General features: G+C 42.9%; 1 protein-coding gene across 1 annotated transcript in view; it reads right to left on the bottom strand.

Moving 5' to 3' along the window:
- Positions 1-21,278, bottom strand: part of znf618 (zinc finger protein 618) — a 60,796-nt gene extending 39,518 nt beyond the window's left edge. Inside the window, exons 1-3 of the mRNA XM_056290946.1 lie at positions 20,966-21,278; positions 16,403-16,480; positions 16,127-16,171 (exon numbers count right to left, since the gene is read on the bottom strand). Of these exons, the coding sequence (XP_056146921.1) occupies positions 16,127-16,171; positions 16,403-16,480; positions 20,966-21,272 (430 nt within the window). The 5' untranslated portion in view covers positions 21,273-21,278. The remainder of the gene's footprint in view (positions 1-16,126; positions 16,172-16,402; positions 16,481-20,965) is intronic.
- Between the last annotated feature and the right edge of the window lie 3,761 nt (positions 21,279-25,039).

Here is a 25,039-nt window from a genome sequence, read left to right on the forward strand (position 1 = left end):
AGTTGGATTGGTTGGATGGGCACTTCTTTGAGCAGATTGAGTTTCTGGAGCATCACATTTGTGGGGTCAATTAAACGCTCAAAATGGCCAGAAAAAGAGAACTTTCATCTGAAACTCGACAGTCTATTCTTGTTCTTAGAAATGAAGGCTATTCCATGCGAGAAATTGCTAACAAAATTGAAGATTTCCTACACCGGTGTGTACTACTCCCTTCAGAGGACAGCACAAACAGGCTCTAACAGGTACTATTTAATGAAGATGCCAGTTGGGGACCTGTGAGGCGTCTGTTTCTCAAACTAGAGACTCTAATGTACTTATCTTCTTGCTCAGTTGTGCAACGCGGCCTCCCACTTCTTTTTCTACTCTGGTTAGAGCCTGTTTGTGCTGTCCTCTGAAGGGAGTAGTACACACCGGTGTAGGAAATCTTCAATTTCTTAGCAATTTCTCGCATGGAATAGCCTTCATTTCTAAGAACAAGAATAGACTGTCGAGTTTCAGATGAAAGTTCTCTTTTTCTGGCCATTTTGAGCGTTTAATTGACCCCACAAATGTGATGCTCCAGAAACTCAATCTGCTCAAAGAAGTGCCCATCCAACCAATCCAACTTGTGGGAGCTGCTTCTGGAAGCGTGGGGTGCAATTTCTCCAGATTACCTCAACAAATTAACAGCTAGAATGCCAAAGGTCTGCAATGCTGTAATTGCTGCAAATGGAGGATTCTTTGACGAAAGCAAAGTTTGATGTAAAAAAAATCTTATTTCAAATACAAATCATTATTTCTAACCTTGTCAATGTCTTGACTCTATTTTCTATTCATTTCACAACATATGGTGGTGAATAAGTGTGACTTTTCATGGAAAACACAAAATTGTTTGGGTGATCCCAAACTTTTGAACGGTAGTGTATATACGTATATATATACATATCCATCCATCCATCCATTATCCAAACCGCTTATCCTGCTCTCAGGGTCGTGGGGTTGCTGGAGCCTATCCCAGCAGTCACTGGGCGGTAGGCAGGAAGACACCCTGGACAGGCCGCCAGGCCATCATAGGGCCAACACACACATTCACACCTAGGGACAATTTACTACAAACCTATTATCAATTAAAGGGACAATTTAGTACAAACCTAAATATACAAACCTATTATCAATTAAAGGGACAACTTAATTGATTGTACTAGGTTTGTATCTTTTCCCTTCATTTTTATGCTATTTTGCACTTTGAGCTATTCTGTTGTCTTCATGTGAGTGTGTGCTGAAACAGATGTACTGCTGCCATTCTTGGCCAGGTCTCTCTTGTAAAAGAGATTTTAATCTCAATGGGACTAACCTGGTTAAATAAAGGTAAATAAATAAATAAAAGTTCGGCCGATTCACCTGACCTATAGGTGTTTGGACTGTGGGTTTCCTCTGGGGGCTCCGGGTGGGAAGGTATGTAAAATTTATAGAGGAAGAATCTATAGAGGAAGAATCCTCTATAGAGGATTCTTCCTCTATAGATTCTTCCTCTCTCACCCCATGAGACAAACACCCTTTCTATATGCTAGCTACTCATTTTTATGCAAAGGACACCAGTCTACATCCCAGGCCAAACCCAATGGTATTCAATGTTAATTTATTTACATTGTATTCACCTTGCTCTTGGAGCCAGTAAGGCTATAATGCTATTAAATTAAAACAATTATTTGAATTTAAACCACATCCTATGTATATTGCTATTCACTGTATAAAAAGAATTGCTGTTTTACATTTGGGGAGCCTGTCGATCAGAACTACTGTACGTCGCTGGTCTCCCTTGCCCGCAATTGCAAGATTAAAGTGAACTGAACTTTTCATTCTACAACTGCCGACTTTGGGAATTTATTGTGCTGTAGGAGATGATGGCAAACCCACTACTTGCCTCCTTGACCACCTTCCTGCTAAACTTGATAAAGCCTTATGTACCATCCCACACCCTCCAAAACAAAGGTGCAGGCCTCCTCCCCATCCCCAAAGATTAAAAAAAGTCTGCAGAGCCTTTTCTTTTTGCAGCTCCTTTCTTTGGAATAGTCTTCCTACTGACATCAGAAGGTCTAATTCTGTAGTCTCATTCAAATCTAAACTGAAAACTCGTCTTTTCTGACCATCCTTAAACTTGTTGTTAACTGCTGTTAATTCAGCCTTATTTTGATACTTATCCTGACTACCACCTTCCCGGAGGATCCAAATCTCATTGTAAATAGTATTTTTTTGTGTGTATGTTTTGGACCCCCCCCCCCCCTTTTCCTCCCCAATTGTATTCGGTCAATTACCCCATTCTTCCGCGCTGTCCCCGTCGTTGCTCCACCCTCTCTGCTGATCTGGGGAGGGCTGGAGACTACCACATGCCTCCTCCAATACATGTGGTGTTGCCAGCCGCTTCTTTTCACCTGACAGTGAGGAGTTTCACCAGGGGGATGTAGCGCATGGGAGGATCATGCTATTCCTCCCAGTTCCCCCTCCCCCCCAAACAGGCACCCCAATCGACCAGAGGAGGCACCAGTGCAGCGACCAGGACACACCGAAATCCAGCTTCCCACCTGCAGACATTGTGTCCTAGGGACGCCCAACCAAGCCGGAGGTAATGCGGGAATTCGAACCGGTGATCCCCCTGTTGGTAGGCAATAGAATAGACTGCCATGCCACCTGGGCACCCATGTAAATAGTCTTTCTAATTTAGAACTAAACTGTAGGTCCTGTCAATTAGAATGTCCCTAAGCCTTCCTGAAATCTTTGCAACCTTCCAATTTACTGTTCTGTCTGTCTTGAAGCCATATGAGCATATGACCACACATATTGCATATCTGCCTCGCTCTCTCCATCTCTTCATTTCAGGTTCTTCTGTTATGGACCGTGCGGTGACTGTGGGATCAAGTCTTGAGTCTCTGTTGCATTCTGTGTTCCTCACTGACCCAGGTTTCCAGCTTCCTGAAAACTTCTGCCACTGCCTGTTTCGTTATTTGTCACCAATTTTACAGCATTTGTGTAGCTGTGACTATTAATCACTCTCACTCTGCACTTTTATCTCTATCTCTAACAGGGCTGTTGGACATTGTGAGGCGGAGCAGTGCTGAGGGGTGTCTCTTAAAGTCCATGACCATGGACTATCTCAAAGATAGCAAAATCCAGTATATTTGTGACCTTCATAATGTGTTAAGAAATGGCCTGACACTAAACTTAATGTGATAGTGTCACAAAGTAAATTCTTTTTGATGCTTTTTGATACTTTCGGGATGCTCAGTTTATTCAAGAGTTGACTCATTGCAGTGGTAACACCCTTGATTTGGTTTTATCTAAAGGGATAGCCGTTTCTGATCTGAATGTCTTGCCAACCACATCTGCTGTGTCAGATCATTTTCTCATTAAATTTGAAGCATCATTGGCCTGTCCTGTTAATGTCGGCAGAGATGTAATTGCCACTCGCCACTTTGGTCCATCCACTGTAGCTGCATTTGGCCAGCAGCTGCCTGAAGTCTTGGCTCCTTTCACTGTAGAGACTGACTTTGTTCAATCTCACTAGTGACTTAGGAATCAGGAACACTGTCAATCATTTCATGTACGCAAGTACATAAAAATACAAAAATACAAGTACAAAATACAAAATACAAGTACACAAAATATCATTTCCCCCAGCCCACAGCAGTGCAACACAAAGACAAAAACCCGTACATATCCAAAAACTACAATAACTACAGGAACACACATATCCAAACTAACATATATATTCAAACTAAACAAAAAAAAATCACTGTCCAAGGGAGCGAATGCCAGCCAGGATGACTGTCAGAACTGCCGGTCTGCATGGGCTAGCAGTTAGCTTACCCTGCCCGGCTTCCGCGTCCTGTCAGACCACCTGCGGTGTTTCCTCTTTGGGTGCAGTTAGTGCAGGGTCGTGGTCCTTGGGCCCACTGGCTGCAGCAGACAAGGCGCCCTCACCTGATCCAACGCAAGCTCTCCCAGCCAGACACCCTCGACACACCTCCCCGCACTCCACACGACAACATCAAAAACACCACGGTCGAGGCCAGGCGAGGCCACCACCAGACCGCCCTCGGTATTATCGGAACTGCCGGTCTGCATGGGTGAACAGTTAGCTTAGCCTGCCCCACTTCCGTGTCGTCAGACCGCCCTCAGTTTTACTTCCTCGGGAGTAACTCAGGGCGGGACTGTGGTCCCTGGGCCCACAGGACACAGCAGTCCAAGCTCTCCCAGCCATCAAACAAAGACAAAACCTACACGAAGTTGTGGACAAAGACACTGCATGGACCGTACTGAACGAGGCCACCACAAACGTGAATTCATACCGCCATCTTCCAAACACCGGTACTGGGCGAGGCTGCTGCAAATGTGAATTTGAATTCCATCTTCCCACAGTGGAAGTGGACGTTTGGCCCTCTCTAGTCTGTTCGATTCAATTTTACCTCTCTCATCCAGCGCTAGGTGACTAAAGAGGCCTACACCCTGGTTTAACGACGAGCCACGTACTCTTAAGTGGATCTACAGAAGACTGTAACGTAAATGCCGAAAGTTTGAAGTTTTTTACCCATCTTGGCATGAGGGTTTATTGAAATACAAGTGTGATTTATCTACTGCAAAAGCAGTGTATCTCTCTCGCTTAATCAATATCAATAAACATAATCTCAGATTTCTCTTTGACACTCTAGCTAAACTTACTAAAAAGTAGCCGTCTATTAGCTGGTCACCCTTCATAGTCCATGAGTTTCTGGACTTTTTCTGCATTAAAGTTGATGAGGTCATAAACAAAATAAGTTCTTCAACTCCGGCTACTTTCGCAGATCCTGTCTCACCAAATTCATAGCTATACAAAGAATCACTTAGTACATTTACATGCACAGTTTAGTCGAGCTATGGTTATAGCTCGATTAGTTCATTAGTCCAACTACTGACTTTGGTCCCAGTATACATGCGCGGGAGGGAAATCGATTTACTGAGGGAGTCATGTGGGCTCCGCTACGATGGGTGGCGATATGCACTCTTTCAGCTTGTTTATATTGGGCCATTACCTGTTGACCTATTACATCACACACGCAGAGCACAACAATTGTCGTAGTGAACTAGGAAGTTAGCAACCCCTCCAAAGAAGACGAAGAAGAAGCAGTTAGCAACCCAGAGCTAAACTGGCACAAAGATGGACAACTTTGCGAATCTGTACATAGCGTACGTGTTGTACGACCATGTGCTCGGCTACTTTTTTGAACAAGTTGCCATTTCTTGTCTTCCTCCCGTTCATGTATTTTAAAATGTTCAGCTCTTTCAACTGAGTAAGCATATACTCCGTCTCTTCATCCGTCCAAAAATGAGCTCTTGATGTTTTCGCCATGTTTGCAGTTACTGGCTTCCTCTTCTTGTGTCGCCCTCTTCTTGTTTACGCTGTTCGACTTCCGGGTCAGACTTGGCGCGCGGAAAGTTAGCGCGTGCGCAGATCGCCTCGACCAGCTCCAGTCCGACTAAGGTGTATACATGCAGAAGTAAATCGACTTCCAATCGCATTATCTGGTTGTGTTAGTCCGACTATTACAACTTCGATTTCAGTCGAGCTAACGTGTTTACATGCATTTTAAAAGTCCGGTTTTAGTCGGACTAACGCAATAAATCGATTTTTAAGTGTCATGTAAACGTACTGACTGTTATTACAGCTTTTGAGACTATTTCCCTTGATACTTTGACTAAGCTTATGTCAGCTTCTAAACCAGCTACTTGCCAACTTGACCCTTTACTAGCAAAACTTTTTAAATAACGCTGGCCTTTCCTGGGACCTACAATACACTGTTAATTTATCCCTTACTACTGGCACTGGTCCCAGCAGTTTTAAGATAGCTGTGGTCAAACATCTATTTAATGAAAATGAAAGCCACTTTATTTGACATAGTATTCTTACAATGAAATTGTTCTCTGCATTTAACCCATCCTATTGTATAGAAACAGTGGGCAGCTGCAAAGCCTGGAGACCAACTCCAGTTCAATGTTACAATTTCACTTAGCAGACACGTTTATCTAAAGCGACATACATCTGAGAGTTAATACAATACAAGCAAAGATTTAGTCAGGGGACAACAACACAAGTAAGTACCAAAAAACTAGGTTCAAGTCTGATAGGACATTGGTGTCAACAGACAGTGCACAAAGGCAATGCATAGGGTGCATAGAAGTGATTTTTTTTGCTTTTTTGTTGTTGTTGTTTTTTTTTTTGTATTTTTACTAATACCATCAGGTGTGGTAGGTGTTTGTGAAAGAGCTGGGTCTTTTGCTTCACCTTAAAGATGGAGAGTGACTCAGCAGATCAAATGGAGTTTAGTAACTCGTTCCACCACCGGGAAACTACAGAAGAGAAGAGTCTGGCTAGTGACTTAGGGCCCTGTTGTGGCGGAAGTACTGGGCGCCTTTCATTAGCAGAGCATAGTGAGCGGGACTGAGTGTAGACCTAAATGAGGAAGTTCAGGTAGACGGGAGCCATTGCTCTTCTGTAAATGAGCATCAAGGTTTTGAAATTGATGTGAGCAGCTACTTGGAGCCAGTGGAGGGATATGAACAGCAGAGTGACATGAGCTGTTTTGGGTTGGCTGAAAACCAGACACGCCGCCGCGTTCTGAATCATTTGCAGAGGTTTGAAAGTGCATGCAGGGAGACCTGCGAGTAAGAAGTTGCAGTAGTCAATGCGTGATACTGCAAGAGCCTGTACCAGGAGTTGTGTTGCATGCTCAGACTGGTAGGGTATAATTTTCCTGATTTTGTACAGGGCAAATTGGCACAACCGAGCAATTGAGGCCACGTGAACCTTAAAGGTTAGTTGGTTGTCAATCATGACACTCAGGTTTCTGATACTCAGACTTTGTGGGCATGAGCTGAGTTGATTCGATCTGCATATTGATCTGTTGTAAGGATGGACTGGCTGGGATGACAAGGAGCTCAGTCTTAGAAAGGTTAAGCTGAAGGTGGCATTCTTTCATCCATGCAGAGATATCAGCAAGGCATGACAATACCCATTCTGAGACTGTGAAGTCATCTGGTGAGAATTACAGGAAGAGCCGGGTATTGTCAGCATAGCAATAGTATGAGAAACCATGGGAGCCCATGATTGCGCCAAGTGAGGTGGTGTATATTGAGAAGAGAAGGGGACTGATCACTGACCCTTGAGGCATGTCTTTCTGGTGGTGGAAGGAAACTGGAGCACCTGGAGGAAACCCAGGCAGACACAGGGAGAACATGCAAACTCCATATAGAAAGGACCTGAGACGGCCTGCCCTTCAAACCCAGGACCTTCTTGCTGTGAGACAACAGTGCTAACCATTGAGCCACTGGGCTGCCACAAACCACACCTTGATCCAGGGTCTCTTAATAACTATAAACCAGTGGCAGCTGGCCAGTACAGGGTGCTGGGGCACCACCCCCTTCAAACATCAAGAGATGAAATCTATTTAAACATGTTAAATATAATCTAGTTGCGTAATGCGCATATAATTATGAAATAAAAGTGTTGTTCAGTCTGTGGGCACTTGTCAGCAGCCATTAAACATTGGTTACAAATTGTATTTGGTTGATTTCTGTCTGAATACATCTATTTCCTGGGTAATGTTATGTAAGCCCTCAAACTTTTGGTGAGCAGGTGACCTGAGGCTGTTGTCTAATTGGTTTCTTCAGATTTTCCACGGGGCACGGTTCTGTGCACCCCAGACACTCCCACTTTTATTAGCAGCGAACTGGTATTGTTTTAATGTTTTTTGATCTAATGTGATTGGACAATTCTCGTGGCTGTCAATCGTATTCACACCCACCACGACACCTCGTCTTGACTGTCAACCATCCACTGTCTATGAACCCTGATAAAATCTGTAGGCTACAATGTCCTTCGTAATAACTCAGTGATTGTGTGAACGATAAAGCAGCTGTCAGGTGTGCTGTGTCAAGATAAATCGCCCCCCAAAAATTTTTTTATAAACCAGTCTGTAATCCTCCATTCTTGTCTAAAGTACTAGATATAGTTGTGTATCAACATTTTTTGACCCATATAGAATAAAATTATCTTTCAGAAGGGTACCAGCAAGAGTTAAAGGCAAGGTTTACAAGATGGGTGTGAGACCAGCTATGTTATATGGTTTCGAGACAGTGGCACTGACGAAAAGACAGGAGGCAGAGCTAGAGGTGGCAGGGTTGAAGATGCTAAGATTTTCACTGGGAGTAACGAAGAAGGACAGGATTAGGAACGAGTATATTAGAGGGACAGCTCAGGTTGGACGGTTTGGAGACAAAGCAAGAGAGGCAAGATTGAGATGGCTTGGACATGTGTGGAGGAGAGATGCTGGGTATATTGGGAGAAGGATGCTGAACATGTAGCTGCCAGGGAAGAAGAAAAGGAGGCAGGCCAAAGAGGAGGTTTATGGATGTGTTGAGAGAGGACATGCCGGTGGCTGGTGTGACAGAGGAAGATGCAGAGGACAGGAAGAAATGGAAATGGATGATCTGCTGTGGCAACCCCTAACGGGAGCAGCCAAGAGTAGTAGTAGATAGAAGAAAACTATCAATATGAACTTTTCCATTGGCTTTCAGGGCCTGTCACTCCACTGAAACTGCTCTGACCAGAATCGTAAATGATATACTAGCTATGGACTCTGATTCCACCTCTGTGCTTCTACTACTGGACCTCAGTGTAGCCTTGGACACCACTGATCACTGTATATTATTAGACAGAAAAAAATTGTAATTTTATTATTTCATTTACCAGACGATTTTATCGAAAGTGGCATACATGTGAGATTTAGTGGCTTGTATAGCATGAGGAGTCTAAGCAATGGATTCTTACTGGAGTCCTGTCCCAACCAGGGTTTGAACGACCGATCTCCATTGGGAAAGCTGGTATTCTTACCTACTGAGCAATCCACTTACTATTTTGATGTTTCTAGCCTAGCTGTCTCTTGGATTAAGTCCCTCTTATCTGGAAGAACACAGCGGGTCTTCTATAATAATATTACATCGAAATTCTATGATATGTGGTGAAATTCTCTCATAAATATGACATATTTCAAGGCTTCGTTCTTTGCCCTCTACTTTTCTCTCTTTATATTTCACCTCTTGGCCAAACTATATACAGTCATGGAATAAATGTCCATTGCTATGTGGATGATACTCAACTGTATGTGCATATAAGTGCTGATGATCCAAAGGAGTTGAATCAAGTGCAACTGGACACAAAGAGCCATGGACATCTATAGCTCTGACAACGACTCCAAGAGGATAAATTCTGAGTCTCATCACCAGCCAGTCAGACTAGCTTCGTCTAGTCAGAAAGGCACGAACTGAGGAAGCCTCTTGGATGAAAGGCGAAACGTCTTCACGGATATATATCAAGTCCAGTTGCACTTGATTCAACTCCTTTGGATAACCATGACCTGGATGAATGAGAGCATTCACAGACAAGTGCTGATGATCAAACTCAAATGACTAATTTAGAGCACTGCTTGGCTGCTGTGAAAAATTGGATGTCACTGAATTTCCTGCTTTTAAATCCAGATAAAACTGAGATGCTGGTCGTTGGCCCTGCTAGACACAGGCACCAATTTGACCAAGTAACAATAACAATCGAAAACTGTGATTTCACGAAGTGTGGCAGCTGAAAATCTTGGTGTTAAATTTGGTCCCAGCCTTTCCTTTGATAGGCACATTAAAGAAATCACCAAGACTGCCTTTTTCACTCACATAATGTAGCTAAAATTCGGTCTTTTCTGTCCATGGCTGACGCAGACACTCTAATACATGCATTTATTTCATCGAGACTTGCTTATTGTAATGTTGTTTTCAGGTCTGCTACATGCTAGTACTAAAAGTTTCCAAATGGTTCAAAATGCTGCAGCCAGAATCCTAGTTAAAACTAGAAAATTTGACCATATTACATCAATTCTTGCCTCCCTTCATTAACTTCCTATCCATGCTACATCAGACTTTAAGGTGCTTCTGCTGACTTGGGCTTGTCCCATTATATATGTCTGAGCTCCTTAAATTGTATATGCCATCTCAATCTCCCCACTCTCAAAATACAGGGCTCCTGTGTTAAAAAGGAGTTAAAAAGAAGTCAGCTGCAAGCAGAGCATTTTCCTATCGGGCCCCGTTCTTATGGAATAATCTGCCTGCTGCCGTCAGAAAATCAGAGTTTGTTGAGTCCTTTAAATCCAAACTTAAATCATCTTTTTGCCTTAACCTACAATTAGTTGCCTTTAAATTGAGTACTTCACCACCTGTACTGCATGGCTGGTCAGTTTCTGTCTCAATGAATTTACCAAGCACTGTCCTGCTGACTGGATTATAGAGTATAGATTACTGACTATTATGACTGTTCTCTTTTCTCTCACTTGTCTTTTCTCTCTCTCTGAATGATGTCGTCTCCTGTCTCTTCTGTCGTGTATGTAAATGGTGTGATGTCAGTCTCCCCCACGTGCACGTGTAGTCTGTCCTCCTTCCAGGTCTCCATGGTGATGGTGGTCGCCATCTGAATGCTACTTGGCATCCTCCTCATCACATTCATATACACACACACAGACACACACACACACACACACACACACACACACACATATATATATATATATATAACTTTGTTAAAAGAAACACTCAACGGTAGGGAAAGTGCTCAACAAATAAGGAGAAAAATAATCCAGTGAGTCAAGTAAATTCTTTATGAGTCAGTAAAAGCCTGTTTCAACAAAGAAAACTGAAAACAGTTTTCTTTGTTGAATCACATTAGCAGCTGATGAGTGCGCAATGCAAAAAAAAAGCTTTTACTGCTATGTATTAAAGGTTTTTTTTTCCAACATCTATATTGATATTCCGCTCCTCATTTGTTGAGCACTTTTATCAACACCATTGACAGTTTCCGAAAAAAAACCCCACTATATATAAACTTAGCACAAAAAGTAAGGAAATTTGTGTTTGGTAGATTATTTCTTTGTTGTAACAATGCTTCTTGGCAATAAATCTTATATCAGGCACCTGATTGTCAGCAACTGGGGTACCAGAAGCTCAAAACAAGAGTCAATAGCAACAGCAAAATAAGTTGTTTGGCATTGGCAGAGAAGATTTGGCAAATTGTTCATGGGTGCAACCCACATACTCAGCTCTGCTGCTCATCCCACAAATGCATGTTCCTTACAAATGTGGCACCATTTAAAAGGGAAATAAACAGGCTTTCCAACGGTATAAGATGTATTGCCAAGAAGCATTGTTACAACAAAGAAATAATCTACCAAACACAAATTTCCTTACTTTTTGTGATTAGTATATATATACATAAATATATATATATATACACACACACACACACACACACACACACACACATAAAGAATGTGATGAGGAGGATGCGAAGTAGTGTTCAGGTGGAGACCAAACATCTTAATTTTAAAATAATTGTGTTATCTTTTTCAATGTTGTATCCTTCTCTCACTCCGATGTATGACTAATGCCTTTTCTCTCTCCTGTCCTGTGTATGTGAATGGTGTGATGTGAGTCTTCCCTGTATGCATGTGTAGTCTGTCCTCCTGTCAGGTCTACATGATGATGATGGCTGTGTGGCTCAGGTCCTTGGCTGTTCCGGTCACATCTGGACACTGCTTGGCGTCCTCTTCATATTCTTCATATATCTTACAATTCCATTATAATTCTGTTTTCCTCTTTCATCCTCTTTCAATGTTGTATTCTGTAAATTGTGTTTTATTCTGTACACACAACATCCATTGCATGTCTGTCCATCTTGGGAGAGAGATCCCACCTCTGCTCTCCCTGAGGTTTTTCTATTTTTCTTCTGGTTGAAGTTTTTTTTTTTTTTTTTTTTTTTAGGGAGTTGTTCCTTATCCAATGCGAGGGTCTATAGACAGGATGTTGTATTGCTGTAAAGCTCCCTGAGGTAAATTTGTAATTTGAGATATTGGGCTATACAAATAAAATTGACTTAACAGTCTAAAAGAAAAACTGAAATCATCTATAGGATACACCCTAGTGGAGCTGTAGTCTCCTGATCAACTGGTCAGTTGGTTGGTCGGACAATCGCTGGTATTACTTTCATAAAGAGAAAAGCGCTACATCATTATCCTTCCAGGATTAATCCATTATTTTCAGTGGCGGGAGGGACAGACTACTTTGAACTCCTCCAACCTAATGGACACTGCTAGGTTTAGCATCTCATCTCATCTCATCTCATCATCAGTCGCTTCTCTGGGGTCGGGTCGCGGTGGCAGCAAGCTAAGTAGGGCACTCCAGATGTCCCTCTCCCCAGCAATGCCCTCCAGCTCCTCCTGGGGAATCTCAAGGCGTTACCAGGCCAGATTGGACATGTAGTCCATCCAGTATGTTCTGGGTCTACCCCGGGGTCTCCTCCCAGTTGAACATACCTGGAAAACCTCCAAAGGAAGGCGCCCAGGAGGCATCCTAATCAGATGCCCGAACCACCTCAACTGGCTCCTTTCGACGCGAAGGAGCAGCGGCTCTACTCCGAGCTCCCCCCAGATGCTGAGCTCCTCACCCTATCTCTAATGCTGAGCCCAGAAACCCTACGGAGGAAACTCATTTCAGCCGATTGTATCCGCGATCTTATCCTTTCGGTCACTATCCAAAGCTCATGACCATAGGTGAGGGTTGGAATAAAGATTGACTGGTAAATTGAGAGCTGTCTTTGTCATTCAGTTGCCCTTCACCACAACAGTCCAGTACAACATCCGCATTAATGCTGATGCTGCACCAATCCACCTGTCAATCTCCAGCTCCATCCTACCCTCACTCGTGAATAAGACCCCGAGATACTTGAACTTTTTCACTTGAGGCAACAACTGATCCTCAACCCATAGGGAACAATCCACCATTTTCCGGTAGAGAACCATGGCCTCAGACTTAGAGGTGCTGACTCTCATCCCAGCCATTTCACACTCAGCTGCAAACTGCCCCAGTGTGCGCTGGAGGTCGCGTTCTGATGAATGTTTCCTCATTGCTGGTGATCTGGATGGCTGCCACTATCGGCGTCATCTGGCCCCACTCCTCCTGCCGTTGGCACTCCAATGCCACACCGGGGCTCTGAGCCAGCTCAGCGGCATTTGCTCGGCAACTGGCTCACTGACCTCCAGGGGGCGATTGACGGTGGTGGGAAGCTGCTCTCCAGTGCTGGTCCTCCTGGCCTCCAGGGGGAGATCGACGGTGGTGGAAAGCTGCTCTCCAGGGCTGGTCCTTCTGGCCTCCATGGGGCGATCGGCAGCGGTAGGCAGCGTAAATTCCCCAGCGCTGATCCTCCTCGCGTCAATGAGGTAGTGGAGCCATGGTGCACTGGAGCCATCAGGTTGGGCTGGACAACCCCCGGTCTCTGGCGGGCTTCGTCTTTTGCCAGGTTTTCCAAGTGCCAAAGGGTCTGCTCGATATCCCACTCCAGTCTCTGGATCTCCCTCTCCATTCTTTCGCTCTACCCCACTTCTGACACCAATGTGGCGAGCCAGCGTGGAAGAATGGAGAGATAGAGATGTCTTATTCACAACTCGTGTCCCATACATCGTACGACCCCAAGAGTGCTGTTTAATTTTAACACCCCGTCAGAACCAGACGGAACTAACGGGGAAGGAGAGGCAAGAGGCACGGATGCATTTTTGCATAACCAAAGTGAGAGCTGTGTCCGCATTCTCGGCACAAAGTCAAACACGTTTTCGGTGGGTGTCGGATTCCGCCAAGGTTGTCCCTTGTCTCCAATTCTGTTTGTGATATTCACGGACAGGATCTCAAGGTGCAGCCAAGGTGAGGACTGTGTCCGTTTTGGGAACCTCTGAATTGCTTCTCTGCTCTTCACAGATGTTGTGGTTTTGTTGGCTTCATCAGAACGCGACCTCCAGCGCACACTGGAACAAGCCATGGCAACTGCAGATTATTTCATTTTGGAGCCTAACGCGGTATTGGAATTAAGCAATTTCTTTTTTGAGACCTGTTATGCCTTGTTTGAATAAGGCACTTTATTTCATTTTAGAGATTTAAAAAAAAAATGCAATAACTTGTAGTACTGTTATAGTGTTCAACTAAATTATGTTCAGCCTTTACATAAGTTTTGAGCTTATTGATGATTAAAAATCTAAATGGCTTAGCCCGTTTCTGTTATAGGATTTTTATGTAGCCTAAATTGTTCTCACCTTGAGCGGGTTTGTTTAATAAATGTTCTTTTAAAAAAAGGACCTGCCGTTTTGTATTTAAGAGTATAAACTTCATTAATAGGCTATTTTATATTTTTGTTTCCCCCCCCTTTTCTCCCCAATTGTATCCGGCCAATTACCCCACTCTTCCGAGCCATCCTGGTTGCTGCTCCAAACACTCTGCCGATCCGGGGAGGGCTGCAGACTACCACATGCTTCCTCCGATACATTTGGAGTTGCCAGCCGCTTCTTTTCACCTGACATTGAGGAGTTTCGCCAGGGGGATGTAGCGCATAGGAGGATCACGTTATTCCTCCCAGTCCCCCCTCCCCCTGAAGAGGCACCCCGACTGACCAGAGGAGGCGCTAGTACAGCGACCAGGACACATATCCACATCCGGCTTCCCACCCGCAGACACGGCCAATTGTGTTTGTAGGGACGCCTGACCAAGCTGGAGGTAACACGGGGATTCAAGCCGGCCAGCCCCATGTTGGTAGGCAACGGAACAGACTGCCACACCAACCGGACAACCCGGCTATTTTGTATTTTTCAGAGTCAGACATCACACAGTGCAGGCTGGAACAATAGTGGTGGGTCGTGTTTTTTATTATTATTATTATGACTATTATGAAATAAGCAAAAACAATTATCTTATAATTATTTTGAATAGTTCTTGTGCTGGGATCACAAGTTGATAGAGTTCTACTTTCAGAAATCATATGAATATTGGCAGGCACACACCACGCTGTTTGGCTCTGAGTCTGTTATCATTTCAGTACAAAATAATTAGGTTAAAAATGGTTTAATATGCTGCAAATACTAGGCTACCAGGTAGAGTGCACTCACTGCACTGTGGCAGATTTAGTTATTCTAGAGATAATAATGTGCAGATTTTTTTTCCCCCTGCGATCAATCCATTGATTGAAGAGTAGGTTCGATTTCAGTCGACCAAAATTTTCTGTTTGACTACAGCCCGACACCTTAGTCGACAATGTACTAATACATCTTAAGTTTAGTTACAAAAACACTTATTCTGTGGTCCATTAAAGCTGTAATGTGTTCCATGAAATGAAGCCTGTAACTTAAAAGTTACGGGATAAATACTTGAACCGTTACACTCCTTGCAACTATGTACTTAGAAAACATTTAACAAACTCTTTTGCAACACTTTCGGAATTAACATTAAACATCTATCAACCGTTAAGTAGCCAATTAAACACCTAACAACAAAACTGCCAACACATCAGCTAGCCCACACGTTTTCTCCAGGAAATATCCTTTTATTTATTCTCTACTAAACAGTGGACTCCAACTCTTCCTATGTATATTAAAATAGAAATAACAACTCTGTTTAAGCTAAAACATTCAGAAACTACTAGGCTGAAAATGAATCTCTTCTAGTATTTCAATCACCTTTTCCCCACTGAATCATGTCTCCTGTCACATTTCTTCCTTCTCTATTTGCTCTAACATGGTATAATTAGTTTTTATTTTGGTCTTTTTTCCATAGCACTATTCTCCTACATAATTATTCAGAGGTCACAGCAATATTGTCAGAGCTCTGTAGCACCACTACTTGCACTTCTCACTATTGGTGTGCATGAAATCGCACCATCTTTAGTTTTAGCATTCTCTTATTGGACAGGTAGGTACTGTATAGTCACTGTTAGTCTACTTTGTTTCCAGAATTTAATTTTCAATCAATTTGAATTTTATAGTAAAATGTATAACAATGTTAATTTGCAAACTGGTGTAATTTTGTGTTAGTTTTAAGATTGACTTAGAGATATAGCTTAAATGATTTTCGTCAGACTGTACAGGAATCTGTGTAATGTTAAATAATAAACAAATGTTAGATGGACCAAAAATGAAATGCACAGCACTTTATGGCTTGCTAGTATGTGTATATGTGTTGGGGGATGTGTATGCAGGAGTGTACTCACTATTGGGGGGCTGGGGTGCACCATCTCCAACCATGCTATCTGATTCTGCAATGAGAAATACAGAGAAGCAAAAAATATACAATATGACAAAGAAGCAACAACAAAACACAATATCCTGCATATTGATAACTGTGAAAATGTACAATACAATTTCAGGTTCACATTGTATATATAAAAATGAAAAAAGTAAAATAATTAAAGGGAGTATTATGAGTCATTTATTCTGCGGTATTTCAATACGAACCAATACATGTGTATAAAAATAGAGCACCTTACCTCTATGTGCTCTGACATGAGTCTGAAAGCAGTTGTAGTATTTATACTTCTTCCCACATACCCCACAGACATAGGATCCTGCATGAGAAGGCAGAAGAGTGTTGTAAAACCAAAGCAGTAAAATAATTATAAAAATAGTGATGTCACTTACTTGGCAGACATATCAACCACATATTTAGAGAAATTGAATCAGACCAGTCATAGTTTATCTCCTCACAAAAAGTGTTATCTTTTATGCTTTGTATGACCATCTACCCAGTATTTATCTTACTGAGTGTATAGTGAAAGACCCTCTTCACACTTACTCTTTTAATCAAGCTTCTTTCCAAATTGTTTGAGAATTTTAGCATGTAATAGTTTTTTTTAGAAAAAGCACATCTCAACAAGCAAGGTTGTAATAGGGGAAAAAAAGTGGGACAAGGACATAAATAGAAATTCCATGTACTTGAAACATTGAAGGCCTGAAACGATGAAACTCAACACTACTAAGTACAGTTTAACGTAAATGGGGAAAAAATGACAAATTCTATTTTCTTTTCTTTCAATGTTCTCTTTCTGTCAACTGACATTTTTCTTTGGATCACTTCAGCTCTAGTCCACTTTGAAGGTGCGCAAAAAAGTTTTGCTAATAACCATTTTATAACCATTGGGGACTAACAGTTGAGGAAAAAGCTTAATTTTCCTGGGCATAAAAAAAGCTTGAATCACAGTGTTGAGACACTTATTTAATATCACCAACATAATTATGGTTAAATAGAATGGGTTATGTATAGATCATAGCTAGATCATACTCCATCCCAGCCACTGAGGATGCACAAGCCAGTGCATTCTTAGTGCCAGTCCAAAGCCTGGATAAACGGGGTGGGTTGCTTCAAGAACGGAATCCAGCATTAAACTTTTGCTAAATCAAATATGTTGATCATAAATCAGGTTTCCATACTAGATCGGTCGAGGCCTGGGTTACCAACGGCCGCCACTGGTACTGTTAGCCAGCAGGGTGCCGGTGGAAACTATGCTACTGTTGGGCGAAGGAGAAGGAGAGGGGTGGGGCATGTCCAGAGGCAGTGGGAGAGGAGGAAGGGTAAGAGTGTGGAGGTGAGTGTTGGAACCTTGAATATTGGCACTATGACTGGTAAAGGGAGAGAGCTGGCTGATATGATGGAGAGAAGGAAAGTAGACATACTGTGTGTGCAAAAGACCAGGTGGAAGGAGAGTAAGGCCAGGAGCATCAGAGGTGGGTTCAAACTCTTCCACCATGGTATGGATGGGAGGAGAAATGGGTAGGGGTAATTCTGAAGGAAGCGTATGTCAAGAGTGTGTTGGAGGTGAAGAGAGTGTCGCACAGAGCGATGAGTATGAAGCCTGAAATCGAAGGTGTATTGATGAATGTTATCAGCGCACATGCCATGCAAGTTGGGTGTGAGATGGAAGAGAAAGGAAGAATTCTGAAGTGAGTTGGATGAAGTGGTGAAGAGTGTACCCAAGGAGGACAGAGTGGTGATTGGAGCAGACTTCAATGGACATGTTGGTGAAGGGAACAGAGTTGATGAGAAGGTGATGGGTAAGTATGTTGCTAAGGAGAGGAATGTGGAAGGACAGACGGTGGTAGATTTTGCAAAAAGGGTGGAAATGGCTATGGTGAATACATATTTCAAGAAGAGGGAAGAACACAGGGTGTCATACAAGAGTGGAGGAAAGTGCACACAGGTGGACTACATTTTATGTAGGAGGCGCAATCTGAAAGGGATTGGAGGCTGCAAGGTGGTGACAGGGGAAACGTGGTGGTCTGTAGGATGACTTTGGAGACCAAGAGAAGGAAGAGAGTAAAGGCAGAGCCAAGGATCAAATGGTGGAAGTTGAAGAAGGAAGACTGTTGTGTGGCGTTCAGGGAGGAGTTAAGACAGGCACTAGGTGGCAGTGAAGAGTTGCTGGATGGCTGGGCAACCACTGCAGAAATAGTGTGGGACACAGCTAGGAAGGTACTTGATGTGTCATCTGGACAGAGGAAGAAAGACAAGGAGACTTGGTGGTGGAATGAGGAAGTACAGCCAAGTATACAGAGGAAGAGGTTGGCAAAGAAGAAGTGGGATAGTCAGTACAGGAGCAAAAGGAGATGTGGCGAAGGCAAAGGAAAAGGCGTATGGTGAGGTGTATGAGAGGTTGGATACTAAGGAAGGAGAAAAGTACTTGTACCTATTGGCTAGACAGAGGGACCGAGCTGGGAGGGATGTGCAGCAGGTTAGGGTGATCAAGGATAGAGATGGAAATATGCTGATAAGCGAGGAGAGTGTGTTGAGAAGGTGGAGCACTTTGAGGGGCTGATGAATGAAGAAAATGGGAGAGAGACATGGTTGGATGATGTGGGGATAGTGAATCTGGAGTTGCGGTAGATTAGTAGGTAGGAAGTGAGGGCAGCTATGAAGAGGATAAAGAGTGTAAAGGTGGTTGTCTAGATGAAATACCTGTGGAGGCATACGGTGTTTAGGACAGATGGCAGTGGAGTTTTCAACTAGATTATTTAACACAATCTTAGAAAGTGGAGGATGCCTGAGGAGTGGAGAAGAAGCATACCGGTACCAATTTTAGAGAAAAAGGGTGATGTGCAGCGCTGTAGTAACTACAGAGGTATAAGATTGATCAGCTACAGCATGAAGATATGGGAAAGTGTAGTTGAAGCTAGGTTCAAACAAGAGGTAATGATTAGCGTGCAACAGTATGGTTTCATGCCATGAAATAGCACTACAGATGTGGTTTGCTTTGAGAATGTTGATGGTGAAGTATAGATAAGATGCTACATTGTGTCTTTGTGGATTTAGAGAGAGCATATGACAGGGTGCCAAGAGAGGAGGTGTTGTATTGCATGAGGAAGTTGGTAGTAGCAGAGAAGTATTTAAGAGTGGTGCAGGATATGCATGAAGGCAGTGTGACAGTGGTGAGGTATGCGGTTGGAATGGGTTCAAGGTGGAGGTGGGATTACATCAAGGATCGGCTCTGAGTCTTTTCTTGTTTGCAATGGTGAAGGACAGGTTGACGAATGAGATCAGGCAGGAGTCTCCATGGACTATGATGTTTGCGGATGACATTTTGATCTGTAGTGAGATTAGGGAGCAGGTTGAGGAGAGCCTGGAGAGTTGGAGGTATGCACTGGACAGAAGAGGAATGAAAGTCAGTAGGAGCAAAATGGAATACATATGTGTAAATGAGAGGGAGAATGGAATGGTGAGGATGCAAGGAGTAGAGGTGACAAAGGCGTATGAGTTTAAATACTTGGGGTCAGCTGTTCAAACTAACGGGGAGTGCAGAAGACAGGTTTAGAAGAGAGTGCAGGCAGGGTGGAGTGGGTGGAGAAGAGTGGCATGAGTGATTTGCGACAGAAGGGCACCAGCAAGCGTTAAAGGGAAGGTTTACAAGTGGTGAAACCAGTTTTGTTGTATGGTTTGGAGATGGTGGCACTGAAGAAAAGACAAGAGGTGGAGCTGGAGGTGGCAGAGATGAAGATGCTAAGATTTTCATTGAGAGTGATGACAAAAAACAGGATTTAGAATGAGTATATTAGAGGGACAGCTCAGACTCGAAGATACATCCTAGGATGCACTGGGATACATCATCAGTGACGTTTCTTGAGGTTCTCAGGTGTTTTAGTCTTTCAACATCATACTCGCCTAAGAGACCAAACCAGGGTTGATCAGGCACTGGCTTGTGTGCTAGCAGCATTGGCCCACGGATCACTCATTCTGATCCAAAGCCATCTGGAGGCCCTCTCTGAAGCCTCAATGGAAGACTTGATGGCTTTCTTTTTAGCAGCCCCAGTGACACCAAGTAGAGTGTAGAGCTTACACAGTGAGCGGCCAGGTTGGATGGTTTGGAGACAAAAGCAAGAGGGAAGGTTGAGATGGTTTGGACATGTGCAGAGCAGAGATGCTGGGTATATTGGGGGAAGGATGCTGAATATGTAGCTGCCAGGCAAGAAAGAAAGAGGAAGGCCAAAGAGGAAGTTTATGGATGTGGTGAGGGAGGACATCCAGGTGGCTGGCATGACAGAGGAAGATGCAGAGGACAGGAAGAGACAGAAACGGATGATCCGCTGTGGCGACTCCTGACAGGAGCAGCCGAAAATAATAGCAGTATCAGTATACAGCTAAATCATACTCCTGTTCAAAACTAATAGGCTTCATCAAATTTTGTAGAACGGCCACAGCCTATTTTTTTCTCAATGGGTTAAGGTTAAAAACTACAACATAACATACTGTCCTGAGAGTATGCACAATGAGAATTTGACGTATTCCACACAATTTTCTTGTAACATTTACCTATAATTACATAAGTAGTGATCTCATTTCATTAATAACAGCTTGTCCTCTAGGATCTGAAAGTCTCAACATGAATACAAAAAATGTTAAAATAATTCTGTAGGTAGTCTGATGTAACCCTTATGTAGGTAAGACCAAAAGACGTTTATTTTATGTACAGCTTCTTCAACAGGCCAGAAAGTTGTGCTCCTCCAAAAAGCCAAGTCAACTGTAGATAAGGCCAGACATACTTGGAGTCAGGAAATGCACACACCTATGCATGAGTCTGTGCTCTTCGTTGGGGGAGGAGTACCAAGGGCAAACATACCCTGGGTCTGAGATCCACGAGCTCCACCTGCACTTCCTCTTCCATCATTTCCTCCAATGACCACACAGATCTCAGCAGGGTTAGCATCCCCAACCTTCCCATTGCTGGTCCCAAGTGTCCCAGGCTCTTTCTTAACTGTGACAGGTTTTGGGTTAGTGTTGGTGGTGGCTGAGGTAGGCGAGGGACCATCTGTGGCTGCACTTCCTGCATCTACCTGCTCTTTCCCAAGATTAGCTGCCTCTTGAGCACTCATGACTCTGCCTCCACTGGGCTGGGGCTACTGTAACGAGAGGGAAAAAACGGTGAGACTGAGAGAGATATTGTCATATAACAATAATATTACCTTCCTCATAGTGGTATTAACTCTAACTAATTCGATAAATAAACATTATCAGGGTTCCAACTCATTTTCCCAGTCAAATTTCCAGGACATTTCAGGGACAATTTCCATGAAGCCTCAACACTCCCTAAATGGACTTTAATTAAGTTTTTGCAGGTGACCGATCATACCCCCAAATTTAAAACACTGCTTTGGAATCTCAGAGACAAAAAGTATGGCTAAAATTATGTAATCTCGCTTAAAAATTACATTAAAATGTGCCATCTCTCCAGGTAAAATTACAATTTTATAACCTAACTATGCAATTTTATAACCTAACTATGTTTTTCCATACTCTCAATAATATTTCCAGGGGGCATTTGGGTAGCATAGCGGTCTATTCCGTTGCCTACCAACAAGGCAAAGGCGATTCGAATCCCCGTGTTAGCTCCGGCTTGGTCGGGCGTCCCTACAGACACAATTGGCCGTGTCTGCGGATGGGAAGCCGGATGTGGGTATGTATCCTGGTCGCTGCACTAGCGTCTCCTCTGGTCGGTCAGGGCACCTGTTTGGGGGGGGGGCTGGGGGGAATAGCGTGATCCCCCCAAGCGCTACGTCCCCCTGGCGAAACTCCTCACTGTCAGGTGAAAAGAAGCGGCTGGCGACTGCACATGTATCGGAGGAGGCATGTGGTAGTCTGCAGCTCTCCCCAGATCGGCAGAGGGGGTGGAGCAGCGACCGGGATGGCTCGGAAGAGTGAGGTAATTGGCCAAGTACAATTGGGGAGAAAAAAAAGGGGGGGGGGGAATGCAGAGAAAAAAGATGAGGAAAAAAAATTTCCAGGACATCTGGTTAATGATATTATTTTTCAAAGACAGGGATAGAGAATACGGCCTAAATGGCAGGTTTGATTGTATATTTGGCAAAAGTATATTCAAGGTGCCCTGTAAATATTAATCCAAAGTCTGTATTTTTTACTTATTCCAAATATCAAATAGGAGCCAATTTGTGAGACAACCACTTTTCTCTTCTGAAAGGTTTGAGATTTGAGGTGAGATTTTACAGTCTTCAGAAGGTGAAACAAACTAGCCATCAAAATTCAAATCAGAGACAGTAGAGACATCAGTTACGAGCTAACTTTTTACTATCTGTGTTATCTTCACGGCGGAGCACACAGTAGCTTCATTTCTTACAGTTGACCTTTGATGACAATACAACCCACTGTGTTGGGGTACCCAAGTGCTCTTATTTCAGAATCATCCAAACTGGTAGTCAAAACTTGATACTTTTACAGCACTGGACTATAAAAGAGAAAGGCCTTGTCGAGAGAATGGTCTCAATGCAACCAAGCAAAACAGAGTTATGCCAGGATGACTAATTTTGTGGCAAGGGGGGAAATTAGTCTTCTAATAATAGCACACCAATACAGCAACAATGAGCCTTTTCACAACCCGAACATTCTTGTTCTTGGAAATGACATGCCTAAACAAAAACTACAACCTACCCCACTAATAACCCATGCAAACAGACCAAAGGATTAGTACACACTGATGCTAATTATTAACCACTATTTAAGGTTCTCATTTCAGCTAAGGTGTTACCTTTTCTGTGTAAAATAAAAGAGCAGACAGAGGCTGGCAAAAACTGCAAAACATTGAGTAGCAAAGAAAGACTAAGTCAGTCTCTTGAGTGCTCTTGTGGGAAACACCATAGATGAGTGCAGTAGGTGCTACTGGGATTGTGTGAATTGACAACATATAGGAAAAAAGAGCTAAAAGACAAAAGAACTCAAAATTAATCCAAAGGAAGTAAACACAGCTCTTAATGAAGTTATTTTCCTTGCCTTGGATGCAGCTTTTGACTTCCTGGAACACCTTTTTTTTTTTTTTCCTATATCGCAAGTCATTGGTTGGATGCTGGATACTAATGGTCAGAAAGGAACTGTCAGGGCCCTCTAGGCCCCCAGAGAGAGCCAAAGATATTCAAAAAAATAATATTTAAATAGTCATCAGTTCTAATTTCATTTTATGAATTCATAATTTGACAATCATCGTCTAAACAAAATATTTCTGAGGAAATCAACCCTTCAAACCTACCTTTTCAGTTTGTGTGAGAATGTGACGGGTTAAATGAAAGAAGCCCCCTTGTTCCTATCAGAATTTTTAACGAAGGTTGAATCAGTTTATCTGTATACGTTTATTGACAGATATGTTTCATCACTCATCTAAGTGACCTCTTCAGTCTAAACCAGGGGTGTCAAACTCCAGGTCTCAAGGGCCGCAGTGTCTGCAGGTATTTGTTGCAACCGTGCACTACATCATCTCATTTAACTAATTAGCTCACCTCCTGGATCAAGGAGGGAAAGGAACTAGTTTAATCAGGTGGTGTAGTGCATGGTTGCAACAAATACCTGCAGACACTGCGGCCCTCGAGGCCTGGAGTTTGACACCCCTGGAAACTGACTGCACCTTATAAACGATACAGCTGCATAACGACCGAAACAAATGACCAGTTTCATATGCAAATATGGGTGTGACCATTAACTACAGTTTCAATAGCCATGTGATGCGTTAGCTCTTCTGTGTTGTGCTATCTATCCTCTTGACCAGCACGTTTGGTTTTCCTGATGTAAAAGTCATGGCAATCCTCCCGGGACTTAACAGTGTACACTATATTGCACTGTTTGTACCGAGGGATCTGATCCTTGGGCTGGACCAACTTCTGGCAAAGCGTGTTTTGAGGTTTGAAAGCAACTGAGACATGTTTGGAAAATACGTGTCTCAACTTTTCCGACACTCTCGCCACATACGGAATCACCACTGGTTTAGTACACATTGCCAGTGTAACTCTAGTAGTTAATTGTCACGGCAATTTGCATATAAACCCGGTTGTTGATTTGGCTGTTATGCAACTGTATTGTTTTTAAGGGTGGGGATACCTGCAGTCAGTTGAGACTGAAGAAGTCACTTAGATGAGTGATGAAACACTTCTGTCAACAAACGTTGTTCAGATTAACCGATTCAACTTTCTGGCATTTCCTTACCTGGATTACTGACCATGCATCAAGACAATTACAGCTAACATTTTTATACTGTTCACTAGTAATCATTGCTAACATAGGCTGTAATGGGGACAAACATGCAGGCCTACAGATTAACAAGTAAAGCAAATTAATTTTTAAATTGTTTTGATCCTATCCGTTACTTCAATTCAAAACACATGCAAAGTAATGCAAGATTCTGTAGATGAAATAAGGGGAGTACTGATAGTTTTTTAATGCTAGACTGAACCATTCCCTGTCAGAGTATACCAAAAATAATACATGGACAGCTATAGGCCTATTTCACAGAAAGCCTCAGTGTAATCAGATAGACTTGTGCCAGAGGTAAACATGAATTGTAAAATAACTTTCATTGTATGTTTAATAAATATAATTTTGAATTTTGCTGAATTTAGTAGGAAAGGAGCCACTATCAGGAAAGGCTGTCCTCTTTAAAGACTGAGCACTACTTCTGCAGAAGAGAGACACTCATTCAAAGCAGACTTGTGTCGTGCAGCAGCAGCCAGTGTCCAACTATAATGCTTATGTATCATTAATCAAGCAAGATATCTTTTTTATTACATGGACTAAAATTGTAATGTTAGCAGAGTAAAAAGACTTTGGTAAAGCGTAAAAGCTAAAGTCCTCCAAATTTTGGGAG

Source organism: Lampris incognitus, chromosome 12, assembly GCF_029633865.1.
Source record: "Lampris incognitus isolate fLamInc1 chromosome 12, fLamInc1.hap2, whole genome shotgun sequence".
NCBI lineage: Eukaryota > Metazoa > Chordata > Actinopteri > Lampriformes > Lampridae > Lampris > Lampris incognitus.